The 18,047-nt window shown below is 38.5% G+C and overlaps 1 protein-coding gene across 1 annotated transcript in view; it reads right to left on the reverse strand.

Annotated features, from left to right (window-relative positions):
* Nucleotides 1–17,737, reverse strand: part of HCN1 (hyperpolarization activated cyclic nucleotide gated potassium channel 1) — a 442,363-nt gene extending 424,626 nt beyond the window's left edge. The window contains exon 1 of the mRNA XM_020879154.2: nucleotides 16,872–17,737. Within this exon, the coding sequence (XP_020734813.2) occupies nucleotides 16,872–17,704 (833 nt within the window). The 5' untranslated portion in view covers nucleotides 17,705–17,737. The remainder of the gene's footprint in view (nucleotides 1–16,871) is intronic.
* Nucleotides 17,738–18,047: the final 310 nt, after the last annotated feature.

The raw sequence follows: 18,047 nt of genomic DNA on the forward strand, positions 1-18,047 counted from the left end.
TTATTTATTATATTTCCTAGTCATGAAATGTTTACTTCATTGTGCTTGTGGCATCCTGGCACTGATTTAAGGAGACATTTTGGTCATTACTATCTCTTGCTGTTTGCCTACAGTGAACTCTCACATAATTAGGGCTGAATACACTGCACTTTTAAAATTAAACCAAGCCTCTGGGAAAGAATCATGGAAATAGATGGTTAAAGGACACCCAGGCAATTAACAAGCATGATAAAGTTAAAAATTGAAGATAGGAAAGTAGGTTAAGAGCTTTTCTCTCTCTTTCCAACATGATTTGTTAATACAGAAGGATAGCCATTAGCTTTATTTTTACACAGGAAAGAGATACAGAGGCAGTCCACAGTCAATAAATAAACTCCTTTGCTACATTCCAAGTGGATTTTTCTCTCTTTTAAGCACACAGTTCTGAAATAATTCTTGACTTGCCTGACTTTTAAGACAAACCTGAAAATATGTTATGCTTTTTGGAATACAACAGTGTAACAATGAACTAATAAAGATTTAATTGTTACAAATTTGAGGGGATTTTACCTCTCAAGCAGGTAAGCACCAGGGTAATTGCTTTTATAGGAAAAAAACATATATATGCATGCAAAACTACTGATTATTTGTAATGGCTTACCAAAAAGAAATCTGAGAAATAAATAGTGAAAAAATTCTAAAATTTAGTTGATGATTAAACATTATGGCATTAAAGCATCATGATTTTCTCTACTGCTATATTATTTTATACAATTTTCCTACTGGCATTCTTTCCTTCCATTAAAATGACATCCTTATGTATACACTGTCTTTTTACTAGACAAAAAGCCTCTCAAAGGTTATGACTTAGCGTCATTCTTTTTTGCATCTAGAATACTTAATAGTCCTTGAAAACATACTCAGCTTTCAATAAATCTTTACTGTGTGAGCTCATGTGTTTTAGAAAAATCACTGTAATTTACATATTTGTACCTATATAATATTAACAGGATAACAAAATAAAGTGAAAGGAAATTTAATATTTATCACACATGGGCTATGTGTCAGGCATTTTTCACACATTATTATCATAACACTCATAAGGGTATAGATATTATTTTCTTGAATTTTATAGATTAGCTTCAAAGAGGTTGAATATCTCCTCAAATCAAGTTAAAAGGTTCTGACTTTTCTGAGATTATGTCTGGGTCATTTTCTCACCATAAAGTTGCATCCCATTGCTTTGCCTTAGCATTACTAGGATTTTGTTGCAAATACAAAACAGGTCTGTGAGTAAAACAGAGAGATAAACAGTAAGAGTCGACTTCTTTTCATTATATCCTGACCTTTCTTTTTGAAAATGAAGACTTCTTACCTTTTTTCCTTTCACTCTTTATTATAAAACAAAACAGATATAGAAAACTGGAGAAAACAGTGACTTGCATAAGCCAAATAACCTGAAATCACCACCCAGGACATGAAATAAAACTTTTCTACCCACCCACGAAGCTCATCCATCCATGTTCACGGTCCCAATCACAGGCCCCTCCCACCCTCCAAAATAACAGCTCTACTTCACTTGTTGCTTCCTTAAATATGTCTATAATTTCATCACAACTGTACATGCCGAGCCTAGACTGTATACTTTGCTCTGCCCAAGCCTCCATTTCCAGAATGTCTCTAAAAATTCCCCTCCATCCTGTTCTTATTACAGACCTGTCAGTTCTCTAACACTGGATTTTGCTGATGACATGCTCCAGGTGAAAGTTCAGCACTTTCCCCCACCGTTTGTATTTGATACCTACTAACACAACATCTAGATGTATTCACTGAATGGTCTAAATGTATCATTAGCTTTTCATGTATTAGCATTAATGATTTTATAAGAACAATCTTTTCCTCCTCTACTATTTGGTTATACATTGGTTCAGATAACTGATGAAAAGCAGGGTCAGTATGTGATTCTTCCCTTTTATTCACTTAGGTTTCAAGATAATGAATCACGTCCTTCTGAGTTTCAGTAGGTAATGATTTCTTATATTATTATGAACTTAAATTTAAACATCTAATAAGCTTGAATTCATTGAAATTCTTATGCTTTCTGAAGCCCATCTGGCTTCTGCAAGCTGACTCTTAAATACTTTTTTTATATTATCCTGGTTCTCTTTGACAACCTCTCTACTACCTGAGGTTTTCAGTTGTTCCAGGCCCTTAACCTACATTTCCTGCCCCAAACCTGGGACATCATTTCTCCTCTTCAAATGACTGCAGACTTCCTGCTACTGGATTTTGCAAATCTCATCTGAGTATCAGCAGCTCTTCCAGCAAATACTTGGGGGTTATATGGAAGGGACACCTGCTCTCAGGTCTACCAGATGACCTTGCTTCCCATTACTTGCTTCTTTTGACCTACATGGAGGTTCACAAAACACAGATCTTGCAGCTGTCACGCAGGTCAGTCCCAATTACTTATCTTTTAGGTTCATGGGGACAGTTTTGCTATGAAAGTTGTCAGAAGTTTTTTTCGTTTCACTTTCTATGTGCAAAAACCAAACTTCCAGTGTCTTCCAAGATTCAGGTTCCCTTTCCGTCTCAAAATTATGTCAACTTCAATCTTGTATCAATATCTATGATCTCCTTTCCATTAACTATACAAGAACCAATTTAACAGTGCTTTATCAGAAATTTTTGCTTGAATTTTTATTTTTTGTTTGTCAAACACAAAAAAGTATTACTTAGCACAGAGTTAAAATTCAAAATTAATCCTCTTTCAAAACATTGACTCAAACTTTATTAGGTATACCTATAGAGATAGTACTAATTTTCTACCTCTATACTACTGGGCTTGAAATGAAATAAATGCTTACTACTGTTATAGTAAGCAGTAAAATTTGGCAAAAGCAAAAAAGTAAAGAAAAATGACATATACAGGAAAGTAAATGTGCCATTCTTCCTTAATATCAGTGCCCAGAGAGATGCATTTTCAAATATATTTCAATGAAGAGAACGTTGATTCCAAAGGCAATGACGTTTAAATAGTTGTATAAGCCCGTGAAACAAGAGCTATCCCCAAAGTTCCACAATATATATTCTCAAAATTCTTTTAAACAACAGAAAAACAAGCATTACAGCAAACAGAGTTAATACAAGTATGTATTATATTATTTTAAGTGACAAAAAATCTTATTTCTAAATATATGTTTCTGTGTATCAGATTAAGATATCCACACTAAATTAAAATAGTCAGTTTTTTGTAGCAAATATTGGGGAAAATACCATTTGGTTGTTGGAAATTAAGTACAAAAACTAAAACCAAGCATAGTGTTCCTAGAATTTCTTCATTCGTTCATATTTATTAAGCATGTACTTTGTGTCACACACACATGTATCCTGAGAATAAAATGGTTAAAACAATAAAAAACCCTCATCCTAAGTCAGATTTAAATTATAGATGAGGGTTGATAATAAAATGAAGTAAACAAAACATTTAGCATAAATAAATTATGTGAAGTACTATGAAGAAAAGGCAAGTCAGATATATGGAGAAAAACTGATGATAAGGGGTATAGAATAGAGTTGAAATTTTACTCAGGTTATGTTTGTTTATAATTTTCTATTATTATGAAAAATATTTATAGGAATCATTCTTATATGCATGTATTCACATGTATCATTTTTTTTTAATAAAATAACACACTGGCCTATAAGTTTTCAAAAACTTTTTATATAGTGTCAAACTGACATTCAGAAAAGTTGCAACAATTTACATGATCTTTGGAGCCATATGCTGGAAATCTCTCCCCCAAAGCAAGTAAATAATTTGCTAATATTTTTTAGGAACTCTGATTTATTTTTACCTTTAATAAAGTTAAACCTATTTGGATTTAATTTTGCTATAAACTGGTAACAATGGATTTTACTCAATTATTTCTGTTGATTAATACTATTTATTGTAAAACATTTTTTTATATATAGTTTATATTTTTGGTTTTCATAGGCACTTATTTTTCTATTAACTATCCTCAGAGTTGTTAATATATAGGAAAGTTACTAATATTTTTAAATATATTTGTCTTATAATAAGTTCTCAGTGAATTGTGAAGTTAATTCTATCATTTATCAGCTGGTTCTTTAAGCTCTTTCAGGCAGATAAACATATCTGCAAAAAAAAAAAACATAGCCTCTTCTCACCCCAAATATAATTCTGTGCCTGATTATACTGACTGACCCAACAACATGATGATCTTTGCTCAATCCCTGTGGACAAGGTGTGTGCGTGCTGTCACTCAGTTGTGTCCGACTCTTTACAACCTCATGGACTGTAGCCCTCCAGACCCCTCTGTCCATGGGATTCTCCAGGCAAGGGTACTGGAGTGGGCTGCCATGCCCTCCTCCAGGGGACTGTCCCAACCCTGGGATCAAACAGTGTCTCTTATGTCGCCTGCATTGGCAGACGGGTTCTTCAACAATAGCGCCACATCTAGCCTCAAAATTAACTAACTTGGCTGATGGAATTCTGTCCCTCTCAAGGCAAATTTTTCTAACTGTAGCTCTAACAATTAAATGTCTAAGCAAAACTTTATCTCCCTGTATCTTCCATGCATTGTTTCTAGCATCATACATCTGTGTTAAAATATTGAATAGTTTAAGAAGTCTTAACTTGGAGTCCAAAAATAAATGTGCTTGAAGGAAACCAAAAACTTCTTAAAATTACAGACAAAAATTTTGAGAATACATATACTTTTCCAGGCAGAGAATCCACAGATTTCATTTGATTCTTAAAGTACTTTCTGAGCCTGAAGTTTAAGTGTCACTAACATAAATGGTTAGTCAAGTAACAATTAATATACAGTAATTAATTTCATAGGATTTGGGGGTTATTTATATTATTCAATATGTGTACAACCATAACTAGGTAATTGCTATTCTATATCTCTGCTATTTTATATACTTTAAAAATGCATCTAAATCCTGGATAATATGTTTCTAATCTTCACCCTAATTCACTTACATGATTTTCCAAGACAAATACCAAATTTTATGCTCAGAACAAAAACCTTAAAAAAAAAAAACTATTTAAACAATTAATGACTCTTCTACAGAAAAAAGGAATACTCATTCTCCCAATAAGTATACTCATATAACCCTCAATAGTCATTTTCTCAATCTCCGCTCATGTCTCTCAAACAATCAAGACTGCATAATTTTTAATAAAATATACTCTTTTAAAAAAATAATAAGTCTAACACATTCTGCAAGGACAATAAATGACATCTGTTGAAAAATGATGTGAAAAAAGATTTTTTCTTAAACAATATTTCTAAATAACCATTTTTCACAGACTATTAAATTTGACAATAAATAATAAATAAAGTGACAGGGATTAAGAGATGCAAACTTCCAGTTACAAAATAAATAAGTCATGAGGATATAACATACAACATGGGGAATATAACTAATAATATTGCAATAAATTTGTATAGTGACAGATGATAACTAGACTAATCATAATGATCATTTTATAATGAATAAATATATTGGCTCATTATATGGTACACCTGAAACTAATATAATATTGTACATCAATTATACTCCAAAGGAAAATAATTGACAATTTAAAAGAAAAATGAAAGAATTTAGCAAGTTATAAATCATCTTATTTGGCTCATAGATAACATTTAACTGATTTGAAATAAGGCCCCAAATGGTTTATGCCATTTTCTGATGAAAATAAAGATTAATGGGAAGGAGTATACAACTCAATGCCATTAAAATTTTCCCCAAAAGCTATTTCTAAAGTGTTCAACACTGTAGCATTCTATAGTAACTTAGAAGATGATATTATTATATTTAGAAAATTTTGTGGATAGAAGCTGTATTAGAAGTTGTCCAATGCTCATTGTCTCATGAGTGAACTTAAGTCACAGAGCACACACAAAAACTGCCACTGCACATCAGGGTTTCTGCTGCCCAGTCTTCCCTGAAGATAAAAAGAAAGCAGAACAGCACATCCTTTACACGGCCCTCCCTTCACAGACACATCCACTGTGGGAATTTTGAAGACTGACAAGCATATAGTTCACACTTCTTAATTCCGTTTCAATTTTACTTTCATAATAGCTAACACAGAGCGTTAAGAAGCAGAGGATACTACGACTAAGCACCACATATCTGTGCTTAATCGCTCAGTCGTCTGACCCTTTGCAACCCTGTGGACCGCAGCCCGCCAGGCTCCTCTGTCCATGGGGATTCTCCAGGCAGGAATACTGAAGTCGGGTGCCATGCCCTTCTCCAGGGGGATCTTCCCAACCCGGCGAATGAACCCAGGTCCCCCTCACTGCAGGCAGAGTCTTTACCTTCTGAGCCACTACATCTAGACACTATATAGTCATGACACAAAAATATGTATCTTTCCAACAACCCAATACTTTTCCCCTCATTTTTATAACTAAGGAGGCCCAGATACTGAGGTGGTGGAATTCGGATTCTAACCCTAACAGGCTGGCTCCAGAATCTGTGTTCTTAACAAAACTATGTCACCTCAAAACATACCCATAATCTTTTTTTAACAACTAAAATAGTGTTAAAGGATTATAAGAAGATTATAAACTCCATTCTTTTCACTCTACTCACCCACTTCCTTAATTCAAACATCCTAATTGTTTCCTCTGACATTAAATTCAAAAAGATATTAAATTTAAAAAAAGAAACTGATACATCAACTTTAAACCCTGCTCATTTTCAATCATACAGCTTTTTTGGAACACCCAACCTTCATCTACCTTCCTCTTTCCTTCCAGAATAACAGGACCATAATCTTTGCGTAAATCATCCTTATTTACTTTACAATGGCCAGGTAACTGTTATTCATTGCTGATCCAAGTAACGTAATTTTTTTTTTTTCCTTTTAAATACATGGCTATCCACTCACGTATTCTTGTCTGGAGAACCCATGGACAGAGGAGCCTAGTGGGCTACAGCCCATGGGAACTCTAAGAGCAGGACACGACTGAGCGGCTAACACTTTCTTCCTGGAGTTGATAAAGGTCTTTTGTTTATTTGCTTGTATTAAGTGCCTGCTAAGTCCCTTCAGTCGTGTCCTACTCTTTGTGAACTGTAGCCCACCTGGCTCCTCTGTCCATGGAATTCTCCAGGCAAGGATACTGGAGCAGGTTGTCATGCCCTCCTCCAGGGGATCTTCTGGATACAGGGATCAAACCCGTGTCTCTCATGTCTCCTGCACTGGCAGAGGGGTTCGTATTCAACACACCCAGCAAGCGTTCCTATGACAATCATAGATACCTTGTTCCAAAGAATCTGCCTAGTAACATTACTCTTCAAATGCTGATTACCGTTTTTCTCTCCCCTGAAAGTCTTTTCCTGGGCCCTCTGCTCTCTGGCCCCTGTTTAGATGGGTTTCCTTCAAGACCACCCAGTTACTCAGAACTCCTGGGACTGTCTTTCAAGGTTCTTCTGTCAGATCCATATCCCATCTCTTCTTTTCATACTATTTGATGTGATTCTCTTACTGGAGCAGATCATTCAGTAACTTTGTAAGAAAGGATGCATGGATGATTAACATTAGAGTTCTTGAATTCTGATTGGTTTTATTAAATCTTCCTATTAGGAAGGGTTTAGAATTTTTTAGAGGTCACTTTCTCTCACAATTTTGTAGACTTTATCACACTATCAGTTAGCTTACAGTATTTTCTCACTTCTTGAGAAATACTATAAGTTTGTAACTTTCTCTTTGGAAAGCTTTAGGGTTTTGTTTTTCGTTGTTGCTTTTTTTCTTTTTTTCTCTGATTCAGAGGAGTTCTGAGGTATGTGATGACCCTTGCTGGGGTCTTTTCCTTTCATGGTGCTGAGCACTCTGAGAGTTTCTCAGAAATGCTATTTCACATCCTGCTACCTGGAAAATTTTTATTTAAAATGTCTCTATTAATTCCATATGCCCATTTTCACTCTGTATTCTCATCCTGAAACTCCTTTTATAAAATTTGACCTTATAAATTAGCCTTTATTTTTGCTTATATTATCTATTCTCTCTTTTTCTTTTGGCCCTAATTATGAGGGGTTTGCTAGACTTTATGTGCCAACTTATTACATCCTGGCTATTCTCTTCATAGCATATTGTTCTTACTGTACAGATGAAATACCCTGCTGGATATATGGTTATTTTAGAGTATTTTAAAATAATATTGAGTTTTCCCTTATCCCAAATGCTTCTCTGTTCTTGGGACTTTCTTTTGCTGTTTGATTTAGTTTTTCTATTTTATGATGAAGATGTTTCTCAAAAGTCTCATAATCTTTTTCTTCTAGATCATATTAGATGATTTAGTATCAAAATATACATACAGTCTCTGTATACAAATGTAAGGCTTTCTGCAAGGTTATTAGATAATAAATAAGAAATTTTACTAGAAGACCGTGAAGTGTCTTCCATGAAGGTAATTTTCCTGTTTCCTGCCTGGGGAGAATTAACCAAGCCTGACACAGCCTTCTATATTAGGATTAACAGTTCTGCATTCACCAAGGATACCTTTAATTAATCCTCCTGGTTTCAGACTGGTTTTCCTGGAAACTATTTCTTAACTGGTCCCTTCATGTCCCGAACACTTCTGGAGTTCAGTGGTGAAGGACTGGGTAAGTGTTAACAGAGTAACTTCATTAGCTTTCTTTCTATTTCCCAGAATGTTTCCAGATCCCTTGTTCTCTGCTTTCTCCTTTTTATTCTAGTTGTCTGTGTTTCTTTGTGTTTTTTTCATATTATTTTGGGATGGTTTCAAGAAGGAGGGAGAATAAATGGTTAGCTTTAACATAATGTTTTCCTGCAGATGTGGAGAATTATTTATACTGGCAGCCTTGTTTCTTTGTGGTAAAAGAGCTGGAGTCACAGAATCAAGATTTCAAAGCGGGACTTCCCTGGTGGTCCAGAGGCTAAGATTCTGCATTTCCACTTTAGCAGGGGTTCTATCCCTGTTCAGGGAACTAAGAATCCACATGTCATGCAGTCAAAAAAAAAAAAAAAAAGACAACATACTTGCTGGAAAATAAAGGTTATTAAAAAAAAAAGATTCCAGAGAGCTAAACTTCTAGCCCAGGTCTCATCATCCATCCATGTCACCAAGTTCATAGGGCTTAACCGCCCTTCAGTTTCATTTAGTCCTCTCTAAACTCGGCAGGAAAATGTAATGGCTGGGACATGTACTTACAGGTGGTAACAAGGAAAGGATGCCAAGTATTGCTGTAGGAAAAGAAAGAGATTTCTTTAACTGGATTTATTAATGTACAGAATAAATATGGCACACCCTGGTTGGAGTGTGCATTCATTCAAATTTTTTTTTTTTTTTTATAATCTGGGCCAGAAATTTCCCTTCTAAGACAAACAGAAATACATCTCTGCACACACACACATAAAAACTACAATAGCATTCATACCAGCAGTAATCATAAAGACCAAAAACAAAGGTATCCATCAATTGGTGAATCAACAAAATTTGGTGTACGTGTCTGTGTGTTATTTGCTCAGTCGTGTCCAACTCTTTGCAATCCCATGCACTGTAGCCCACCAGGCTCCTCTGTCCATAGGGATTCTCCATGCAAGAATACTGGAGTGGGTAGCCATTTCCTTCTCCAAGAGACCTCCTGCACTGCAGGCAGATTCTTTCCCATCTGAGCCACCAGGGAAATACAAAATGTGGTATATCCATACCAAAATAAAGAACTGAAATATGCTATAGCACAGATAAAACATGAAAACATTATGCTAAGTGAAACCAGTAACAAAAAATTATATATTGCATTATTCCATTGATACAAGATTTCCAGAATAAGAAAAAAAAAAAATCTATAGAGGCAGAAGGTAGATTAGTGGTTGGATAGAGCTGTGTGGGGGAGGAAGGGAAGGAAAGAAGAGAACTGGGTGCTAATGGATACAGCATTCCTTCTTAGAGTGATAAAAATTTTCTAGAATTGATTGTGGTAATGGCTGCACAATTCTGTGAACATATTAGAAACATTCAATCATTCCCTTTAAATGAGTGAATTGTATTGTAGATAAATACTATCTCAAAAACTTGTTAAAAACTAAAGCATCTGAGAAAGCTTAGCAGGAAAAATGTCTATTATGTACATTCTTACGGCATGAGGAGTATAAAATGGAATAATATTGATGACATGAGGGAGCTTAAATTCTAGTAGAAAAAGATACATGAAGTATAAATTCTGATGAAACAAAAAGCCCAGATAGAAAAAGAAAGTGGAGGGGGGAGGTGTTGAAGGTGATCACAGTGATTAAACTGAAATCCACATGAGGAGGAGAAACTAGGTATAATGCAGAATGACAAAGTGAAAAGAGAATTTCAGGCAACGGGGTTAAATGTCACATCAAAATCTGTGGCAGGAGAGAACTCAGCTGGTTCTGGGAGCTGAAAACTTACCCAGGTGGCTGAGGACAGTGAGGGAGCAAACGTTGTGTGACGAGGTTGCCCAGATAAGTTGAAATTATGCAAGTCTTGTAGCTCGTTTGTCAAATATATTCAAGAGTAATGGGAAGCCCTCAAAGGATTTTAAGTAGTGTGATAACTTCATTAGACATAAGATAACATGGCATAAGATCATTCTTGCCACTCCACGTACTCTGTGATGAATAGGGAGCACAATTCTGACTTTCTGTCCTAAAACTGCCTATGACTATCTAAACAAGAACATCAACACTGGTGTACCCACGTCACTTAAAATTTTAAGAAGAGTCTTAGTTGGTAGCAGTATTACTTGATAAGATCAGTATGTACAGAATATAATGAAGACTAATGGACAAAGATGTTTGCTGCAGCACTGCTGATAATAGTGAAATACTTGAAAGAAACCTGAACATACAAAATTTGTAAACAGTTGCTAACTCTACGTGTGTGTGATTAGCCTTACTTCTTTTTTCAATTAATTTTTATTGGAGTATAGTTGCTTTACAACATTGAGGTAGTTTCTGCAGTACAGCAAAATGAATCAGTTATATGTACACATAAATCCATTCTATTTTAGATTTAATTAGCCTTACTTCTTTAGAGCTATAACATCTTGAAAAGAAAAACAAGTCTATGTAAATAAGATTGCTAAATTGTAAACCTGAGGCATGCATAATTTTGATACTTTAACTGAGTGATCGTTATTAAATGAAACATAATATTACCAGGAACTTAACAAATAAACTTGAAAAGGGTCACGAAATCAATTTTTATCACTCATACTTGAGTGAGGTGTGTCTGATAAATGAGCATTTATCAGATGTGCTTATATAAAATGTCCCTTGAACAGTTTCTCTCTTGCTTGTTTATGCGGGCACGTGCACGCACAACATACACAGAATTAACATAGCCAGGAGGTTTATTTTGCAAAAACATAGAAAACTCCAAGTGAACCAAGGAGCATCACCATTTTCCCCTGATTTTTCTCTTCTGGGAAAATAATGCTAACTTGTATATCAAGATACCTTCACACACACACAAGAATTAATTTTGGAAGAAAAGTACTTAGTGAAAGTATAAATAGTTTTTTATCCTAGTGCATGCAGACTTTTTCTTCATCACCACTAACTCTCCTCCTAAAATATATTGTGTCAGCCTAATTCATAGCTTGCTACTTCTTTACCCAAAATGATGAAATGAAAATTTGTCACAGACCCTGAACTTGTTCAATACTCTTCCTGCAGTACTGATGGTCTACCATAATTTTGCATTATACCTATAAGAAACCCTGTTGGGAAGTCTTCATCCTAAAGCCAATTTTTGTCTCCAAGTAAGGAAGTAAACAGGCTCAGCAGGTAAAGAAACCATCTGCAATGCAGAAGCGGCAGGAGACACAGGTTTAATCCCTGGGTTGGGAAGATCCCCTGGCAACACAGGCCAGTATTCTTCCTTGGAAAAACAATCCCATTGGCAAAGGAGCCTGGCAGGCTACAGACCATGGGGCTGCAAAGAGTCAGAGGACTGAGGGACTAAGCATGAGTGAGCACAAGTGAAGAATCTGTTAAACACAAGAATTACACCTGGGATGGCAAAAAGATCACACCCAAACCACACATTTACCTTGCTAGCCTCATACTCACTTGGGGACACAGGTTCATTGAGCGGAATAATGCAAAATTACAAATACTATTTAAATTGTTTTCTGATGTTGGTGTTGTTTTGGTTTGTGGTTTTTGATCAAGCAGATATAGTCTAAATTCTGTTAAATGAGCCTATCCTAACAATGGTCAGTAATATATAGTTCCAATGCGTTTGAAATTCTTTTATTATTATTCAGGATGCAAGTTCATCAATACAAGCCCACATAATAAAATGTGAATTGGTAAAAGTGCTTCTGCCTGACACTCAATTTACATAATAAACCCCAAAAGTAGGTTTAAAGGCAAAGTTGCTTGGGAAAAAATGGAAAATATCTTGTAATATTTTAATAGTATAATCACTATATCTATTAAGTGCAATTAAATAGTGAACTATTTAGCAAAATTTAAAGTTTTATAACTTACATGTATACAAAGAAAACATAAGTGAATAAATTCATACCTCCACATTTTTTCAAATAGTTTCACTATAATTGGGCTGAACAGTTGCTAGAGCCACTATGAAGAACTTAATTGAATTTATAAGATAGAAAAAGGTTCACCTAACAGAGGAAAAAAATAAATTCTTATGGTTAATTTTGGCTGTATGGATACAGAAAGCAAATAAAAGGAGCACTGCTGGGGAAAATACAGTGCATTCTGCACAAAGATAACGTAACAGTAGGCTAATTAGTCCTTAAACCCCAGAAGGTTGAATTGTTTTCCTGGGAGGAGCTCCTAGAAACAAGCAGTCTCTCTCTGACTAACTGTTACACAGAGGAAGCCTCCCTTCTCTAATGAACACATCAGTGACCTCTGACATCAGCACAGTTGTGGATGCAGCCTGAGGCAGAGAGGCGAAGCCAGATATGGCAATACCTTCAGGAAGTGACTCTGTCTCTAGAGTCCTTATGTACTTACCACACAATAAGTTTTTCACAGTTGTTCACACTAATTGATGAAGTGGAAGAAATAATGAGTCAAGATATAAAATCTCCTCCCTTACCAGAGGCAAGATGTTTCCTGGCAGTATATATGGAATGGAGCATTATTTTTTTAAAAAGGCACTTATGTAAGCATGATCCAACAAAATAATGTCAGAATTCTTGAACTGACAAATAATCTGTTGATAAATTCTTCTAAGGCAAATTACTCACATAATAGCAACCATCCACAAGAGTCCCCTAGCTATTCTTTCAATGCATTTGAATGATTATATCATAAATGGACTGGCTATGAAATGACAATGCTTGCCCAGTATCACTTTTTTATTAAGTGAATGAAAAGTAAAGTTTTAGCTAATAAATACACAATCACTGTTAGTAACCTCAAAATCATGTTTAACCTTCAAATTATTTGTGTATGTGTGCTATTCACATGAAACTCAAGAAGACTGAAACCAAGTCCTCATTACACAATAATCAGTGTGATTTTATTTTTTAACCATGTTTTCCCTAGTTTGGGTGAAGTTAGGGTGATGCTACACCATGGTATAAACAAAAATATACTTTTTTTTTTTAACTGAATTCTGTAGCTCCCACCCAGTTATTTCCAACAGTATTGACGGTATTTGAGTCCTCTGTAATCCCTGAAGGTTTCTAACATCATCCTCCCCTGAGAAGAAAGGGAAATACAGCGCATCTGCCCTACTTACACGGAGGCAGAGAAAACTTGTCGCCAGACACGGCAACAGCACTCCTGGGCCCAGGCGGGTGAGAGCGCCTGGGGGAGCTGGCTCTCTGGAGTCCCAGTGGGAGCCCAGCCCCGAAGCCTGAAGGAAGGAGGGGGCCTGCCCTGGAAATCAATCATCCTGGGAAGGGACGAGATCACCAGCTGCAGTGTCTGAGTCCTGACAGGCCCTGGAGTGCGGGCTCACGCTACACTCAGCAGTGTGGGGCTGACCAAAGAACTGACTGACGAAACTTCCCTGGATCTGCCAAGGCTTAGAATGGTGAAGGGGGTTAAAAAAAAAAACCAAAAAGCAAACTGGGTATCTTTAATTTCTGGTATCTCCCCCATTCTCCACGGAAAAGTATTCTTAAGTCTCACTTACTGAGTCACTAAATTACCACTGAACTGAACTTTGGCATTGTAGGAAACACAGCAAAGTCCTTCCCTTAAAGTGTCTTCATCAGGAAAGGGTCTGAGGTGAACCGCTCATGACTATAACATTTCTATATTTTGTTGATTATTTCCACACTGCTTTTCCTTTAGAAAAAGAAAAATGCCAACAGAATTATGCTTTATTTATTTTTGCTTTTTTCATTACAGTATGCTGGCATGTTACATATTTTTAAGAAATCTTATATTGGTAGTGAGATGATATAAAGACATCAATGAAATAATAATGACTTAAAATATGCAAGCAAGTATTTATATTTCTTCCTTAGTTTGTTGTTTTATTGATAAGACCAGTGTATATAGTAATTGTGAGTTTTAAAATCTATTTTTTTCAGATTTCTTCCAGTTAAAAATCTAAATTATATTTACCTCTACCATTTTCTTTTTCCAGGTATGCAAGGGAAAATCAAATATTCCAAACTGTTTCACAGTAGTTTGTTTAGAGTATTAACTCACTTTTTAATTATCTCTCATTTCTTTTAAATGCATGATAAAGTCAAACTATCATATGATTTCCATTTCTTCCTCCTGTTTAGCAACAAATTTATTTTGTTTGTTTTAAAGAGATACCCTGTCTCATATGACTTACTTAGGAAAATGTGGAGAATCTCTAATTTCATGAACTTCATTCATTCAAAAGATTTTGGCACACTATGCCAATTCCTGAAAGGTGACCCTATGTTTTTTACCTAATAAATGATGAAAGTTTAATTATATGCCACCATTTTGAAAAAGTATAGTCTCTTTTCACACTGCTTGAGAAATAAAAGTGTCATAAGTAGCCATTTAATTGAGTGTAAAATTAAACAAACAGAATGTAGCATTTTATTTGCAAGCAGATACTGAGCTACATATATTTCTGGAAAGCCCATGCTTAGTTTTGTTATTAAGACTAAAGGCAGTTTCTGTAACGTTCTTTCATGAAGAAAAAACAATATGGGTTGAAATACATTTCCACTGAAGACTGACGTAGAAACAGTATTCTACATCTGATTTCAACTTAAAATTCTAAAGAATATGACAATGTTATATACCTTAGAATAAGGCCATTCACAGTTTGCTTCTATAAGTATTAGCCTACTGAAGGAAATATGTTTGATTATTTAATATTACTTTAATGTGAACATTGTTTCAATCAAACTCTTAATTTTCCATACACTATAAATGTTGTTATGTTTTGTAAGTCCTCCTTTGGAATTTGTTATGTTTTTCCATATAAGAACCGTAACATTCCACACTTCCTAAAGTACATTCATCCTATGCATAAATAAGATGGTTACTTGTTTCTGAGAATATATGTATTTTTACGTATATCTCAGAGAAGGTGCAGACAGTTGCTCCAAGGTTTTGTGTGGCATAAGTGTGGGTTTTCCACCAAATGTCAATCAGAACTCTGGACAGCTCCCATCAAGGCGTGGAGTTGAAGGCAACTGTCCCTTAGTCTCTACAAGCAACTCAAAATAATGCTTTTTATTGCTGTATTTGTTTGCTACTTAACAGCTGCCTATTAAAATTGCTTAGTTTGCACCACATTCTTCTTCTTTTTCTTTTCCAAACGATTTCATCAGTAAATGAATACATACATACATACATACATATCTTACATACATAAATGCCACTCTTGGCTTTTGCTTACTGGGTTTTGTTGTTGTTTTTTAATTAAAAGCTCAGCCTTCCTCAGGCGCTAATATAACGTGACCGCAGGGTGTTCGTACACTAATAAGAGGATCTACTTCACGACCTTCATTTGATAATCGCTAAACACGCTTATAACCCAATGAAAACTTGGGCGACAAATAAGATCAGGAAGCCTCTTCACGTTAATTCACCGAAGCAGAGTTTCCCTGACAGCTGACAGCTCTCCTGCCCTTGTTCCCCGAGTTGGGAAACAGGAAAGAGATTTTGGAAATAGACTAGTAGCCAAGGTTAGGAAAGGGTGGCCCTCTGTTTCAGGAAGGGGCTCTGAAAACGCCCCCGGTCTCCTTTTCGGGAACTCGAGGCTCCCTGCCAGGTTCCGGCCCCACCAGGCAGCGCCAGCTCCACTGAAATCTCAAGTCAGGGGCAATCCAAGCGCAAATTACCCTTCCTCCGCCTGCCAGCCACTCTCCTGAAGAAAGGCATAAGCGGATGAGAAACAGATTAACACCCCCTACGGGCGAGAGAGGCTGGACCGGCCAGGACCCGTGAGTCACTGTCTCGGGTCGCCTCATCCTCTCCCCAAACTCAGGAGCGCCTTTTGCCCCTTCGGGGACGGACCCACTTCTTGGGGGAACAGCGCGAGGGAAGGTGGCACCCCCAACGACTTTCTGGCCACTTTCTTACACTCTCATCTCTCCGAAGTGAAAGTTTCCCTGCACAACTTAGCATCCTCTCATCCGGGGGTCACCGTGGCCTTCTTCCCCGATCTGGCCCCAAAGTTCCCGAGGCAAAGGAGGAGAACCTTCCCCGGGGTTCCCTGGGCAACAGGAACTCATCAGTCAACCCCCTCCTGGGTGGAAACTAGTAGCAGAGTCGAGCCTGCCGCCCGGGTAGAAGCCACGGCGGCTCCTCCTGCGGCCGGCCGGGCGCCCCCTCCCCGCCAGTCCCGGGGCGACCCCTCCCAGGAGCCGGGAGCGCGAAGGAGGGCGCGCCCGGAAGGGAGGGTGGGGCGGCCAGCGCGAGTCCTCACCTGAAATCGCTGTAAGGGTGGATAATCCAGAAGCCTGCAGTTTTAACCCTTTCCTGCTCCTTCTCCACCGCCTTCTGGCTCCCGAACATGCGGAGGGAGAATTTGTTGACGCCGGGCTGCAGCATGGAGGTGAACTGCCGCTGCATGAAGCCGTACTGCCGCCGGGGCCCCTCGGCGTCCTCGAAGCCCCCGGCCGATTCCTCGCCGCCGCCGCCGCCGCCGTCCACCTTGAAACACACGGAGTTGCCGTGCTCCTTCGCGCCGGTCCCGCCGCCCCCCGGCGGGGTGCCCAGGCGCTTCTCGGCCGCGGCCGGCCCCGCGCCCGTCGCGGGCGCCTTGGAGGGGAAGACGCTGTTGCCATCGTCCCGGCTGTTGGACGAGGAGTTGGGCTTGCCGCCTCCTTCCATGCCCGGGGGACGCGGCCGGCGACGGCGCGGGCTCCAGACTCGCCGGCCGCCCGGCGCCGGGGACACGAGGCGGAGGGGGCAGGGGCCCGATCCGGCGGCCGCCGAGCCCGGCTGCCCGTCGCGGCGGCGGCGGCGGCGGCGGCGCCTTCTGCTTCCCGCCCGCGCCGCTGCTCGCTGCGCGCCTCGCTCCCGCCGCCGCCGCTGCCCTGAGTGGCTGCGCTCCGGGCTCCGGCGCGGCTGGTGCTCAGGCTGAGGCTGCCCGTGCGAGGCGAGGCTCGGCTCAGCCCTCGCGCGCCAGCGCCTCCCCTCGGCTGCCCTCTGCTGGCCGGAGAGGGACTCTACCCGGCTGCACGCGACACGCTGTCGCTCCGCTCTCGCTCCACTTCTGCCCAGCGTGACATTGAACTCGGGAGCCCTCGGAGACATTCATTTGTACATGTTGTGAGAGACTCGGTGTATGTTTGCACGAAAAGGAGGAGAGAGGCAACGAGAGAGTGGGAGAAAGACTGAGCCAGCGGATCTATATTCATCCAAAAGAGACAAACATCCTTAAACTCCTTGAGACCTTGTCACATTGAACTCCTGTTTGAATGATGTTACAGATCAGGAAAGGGGGAAAGGGTGGCTCTGCATGCAGAAAATTCAGCGTACAGCTGGGTGTGCATTAGAAAGTAACGGATGACTTTAGATGCTAAATTTCATGAATACAGGGAACGTGTGTGTGTGTGTGTGTGTGTGTGTGTGTGTGTGTGTGTATAGTTGAAGGAGA

The sequence above is a fragment of the Odocoileus virginianus genome, chromosome 14 (genome assembly GCF_023699985.2).
Source record: "Odocoileus virginianus isolate 20LAN1187 ecotype Illinois chromosome 14, Ovbor_1.2, whole genome shotgun sequence".
In the NCBI taxonomy this organism is placed as follows: Eukaryota; Metazoa; Chordata; class Mammalia; order Artiodactyla; family Cervidae; genus Odocoileus; species Odocoileus virginianus.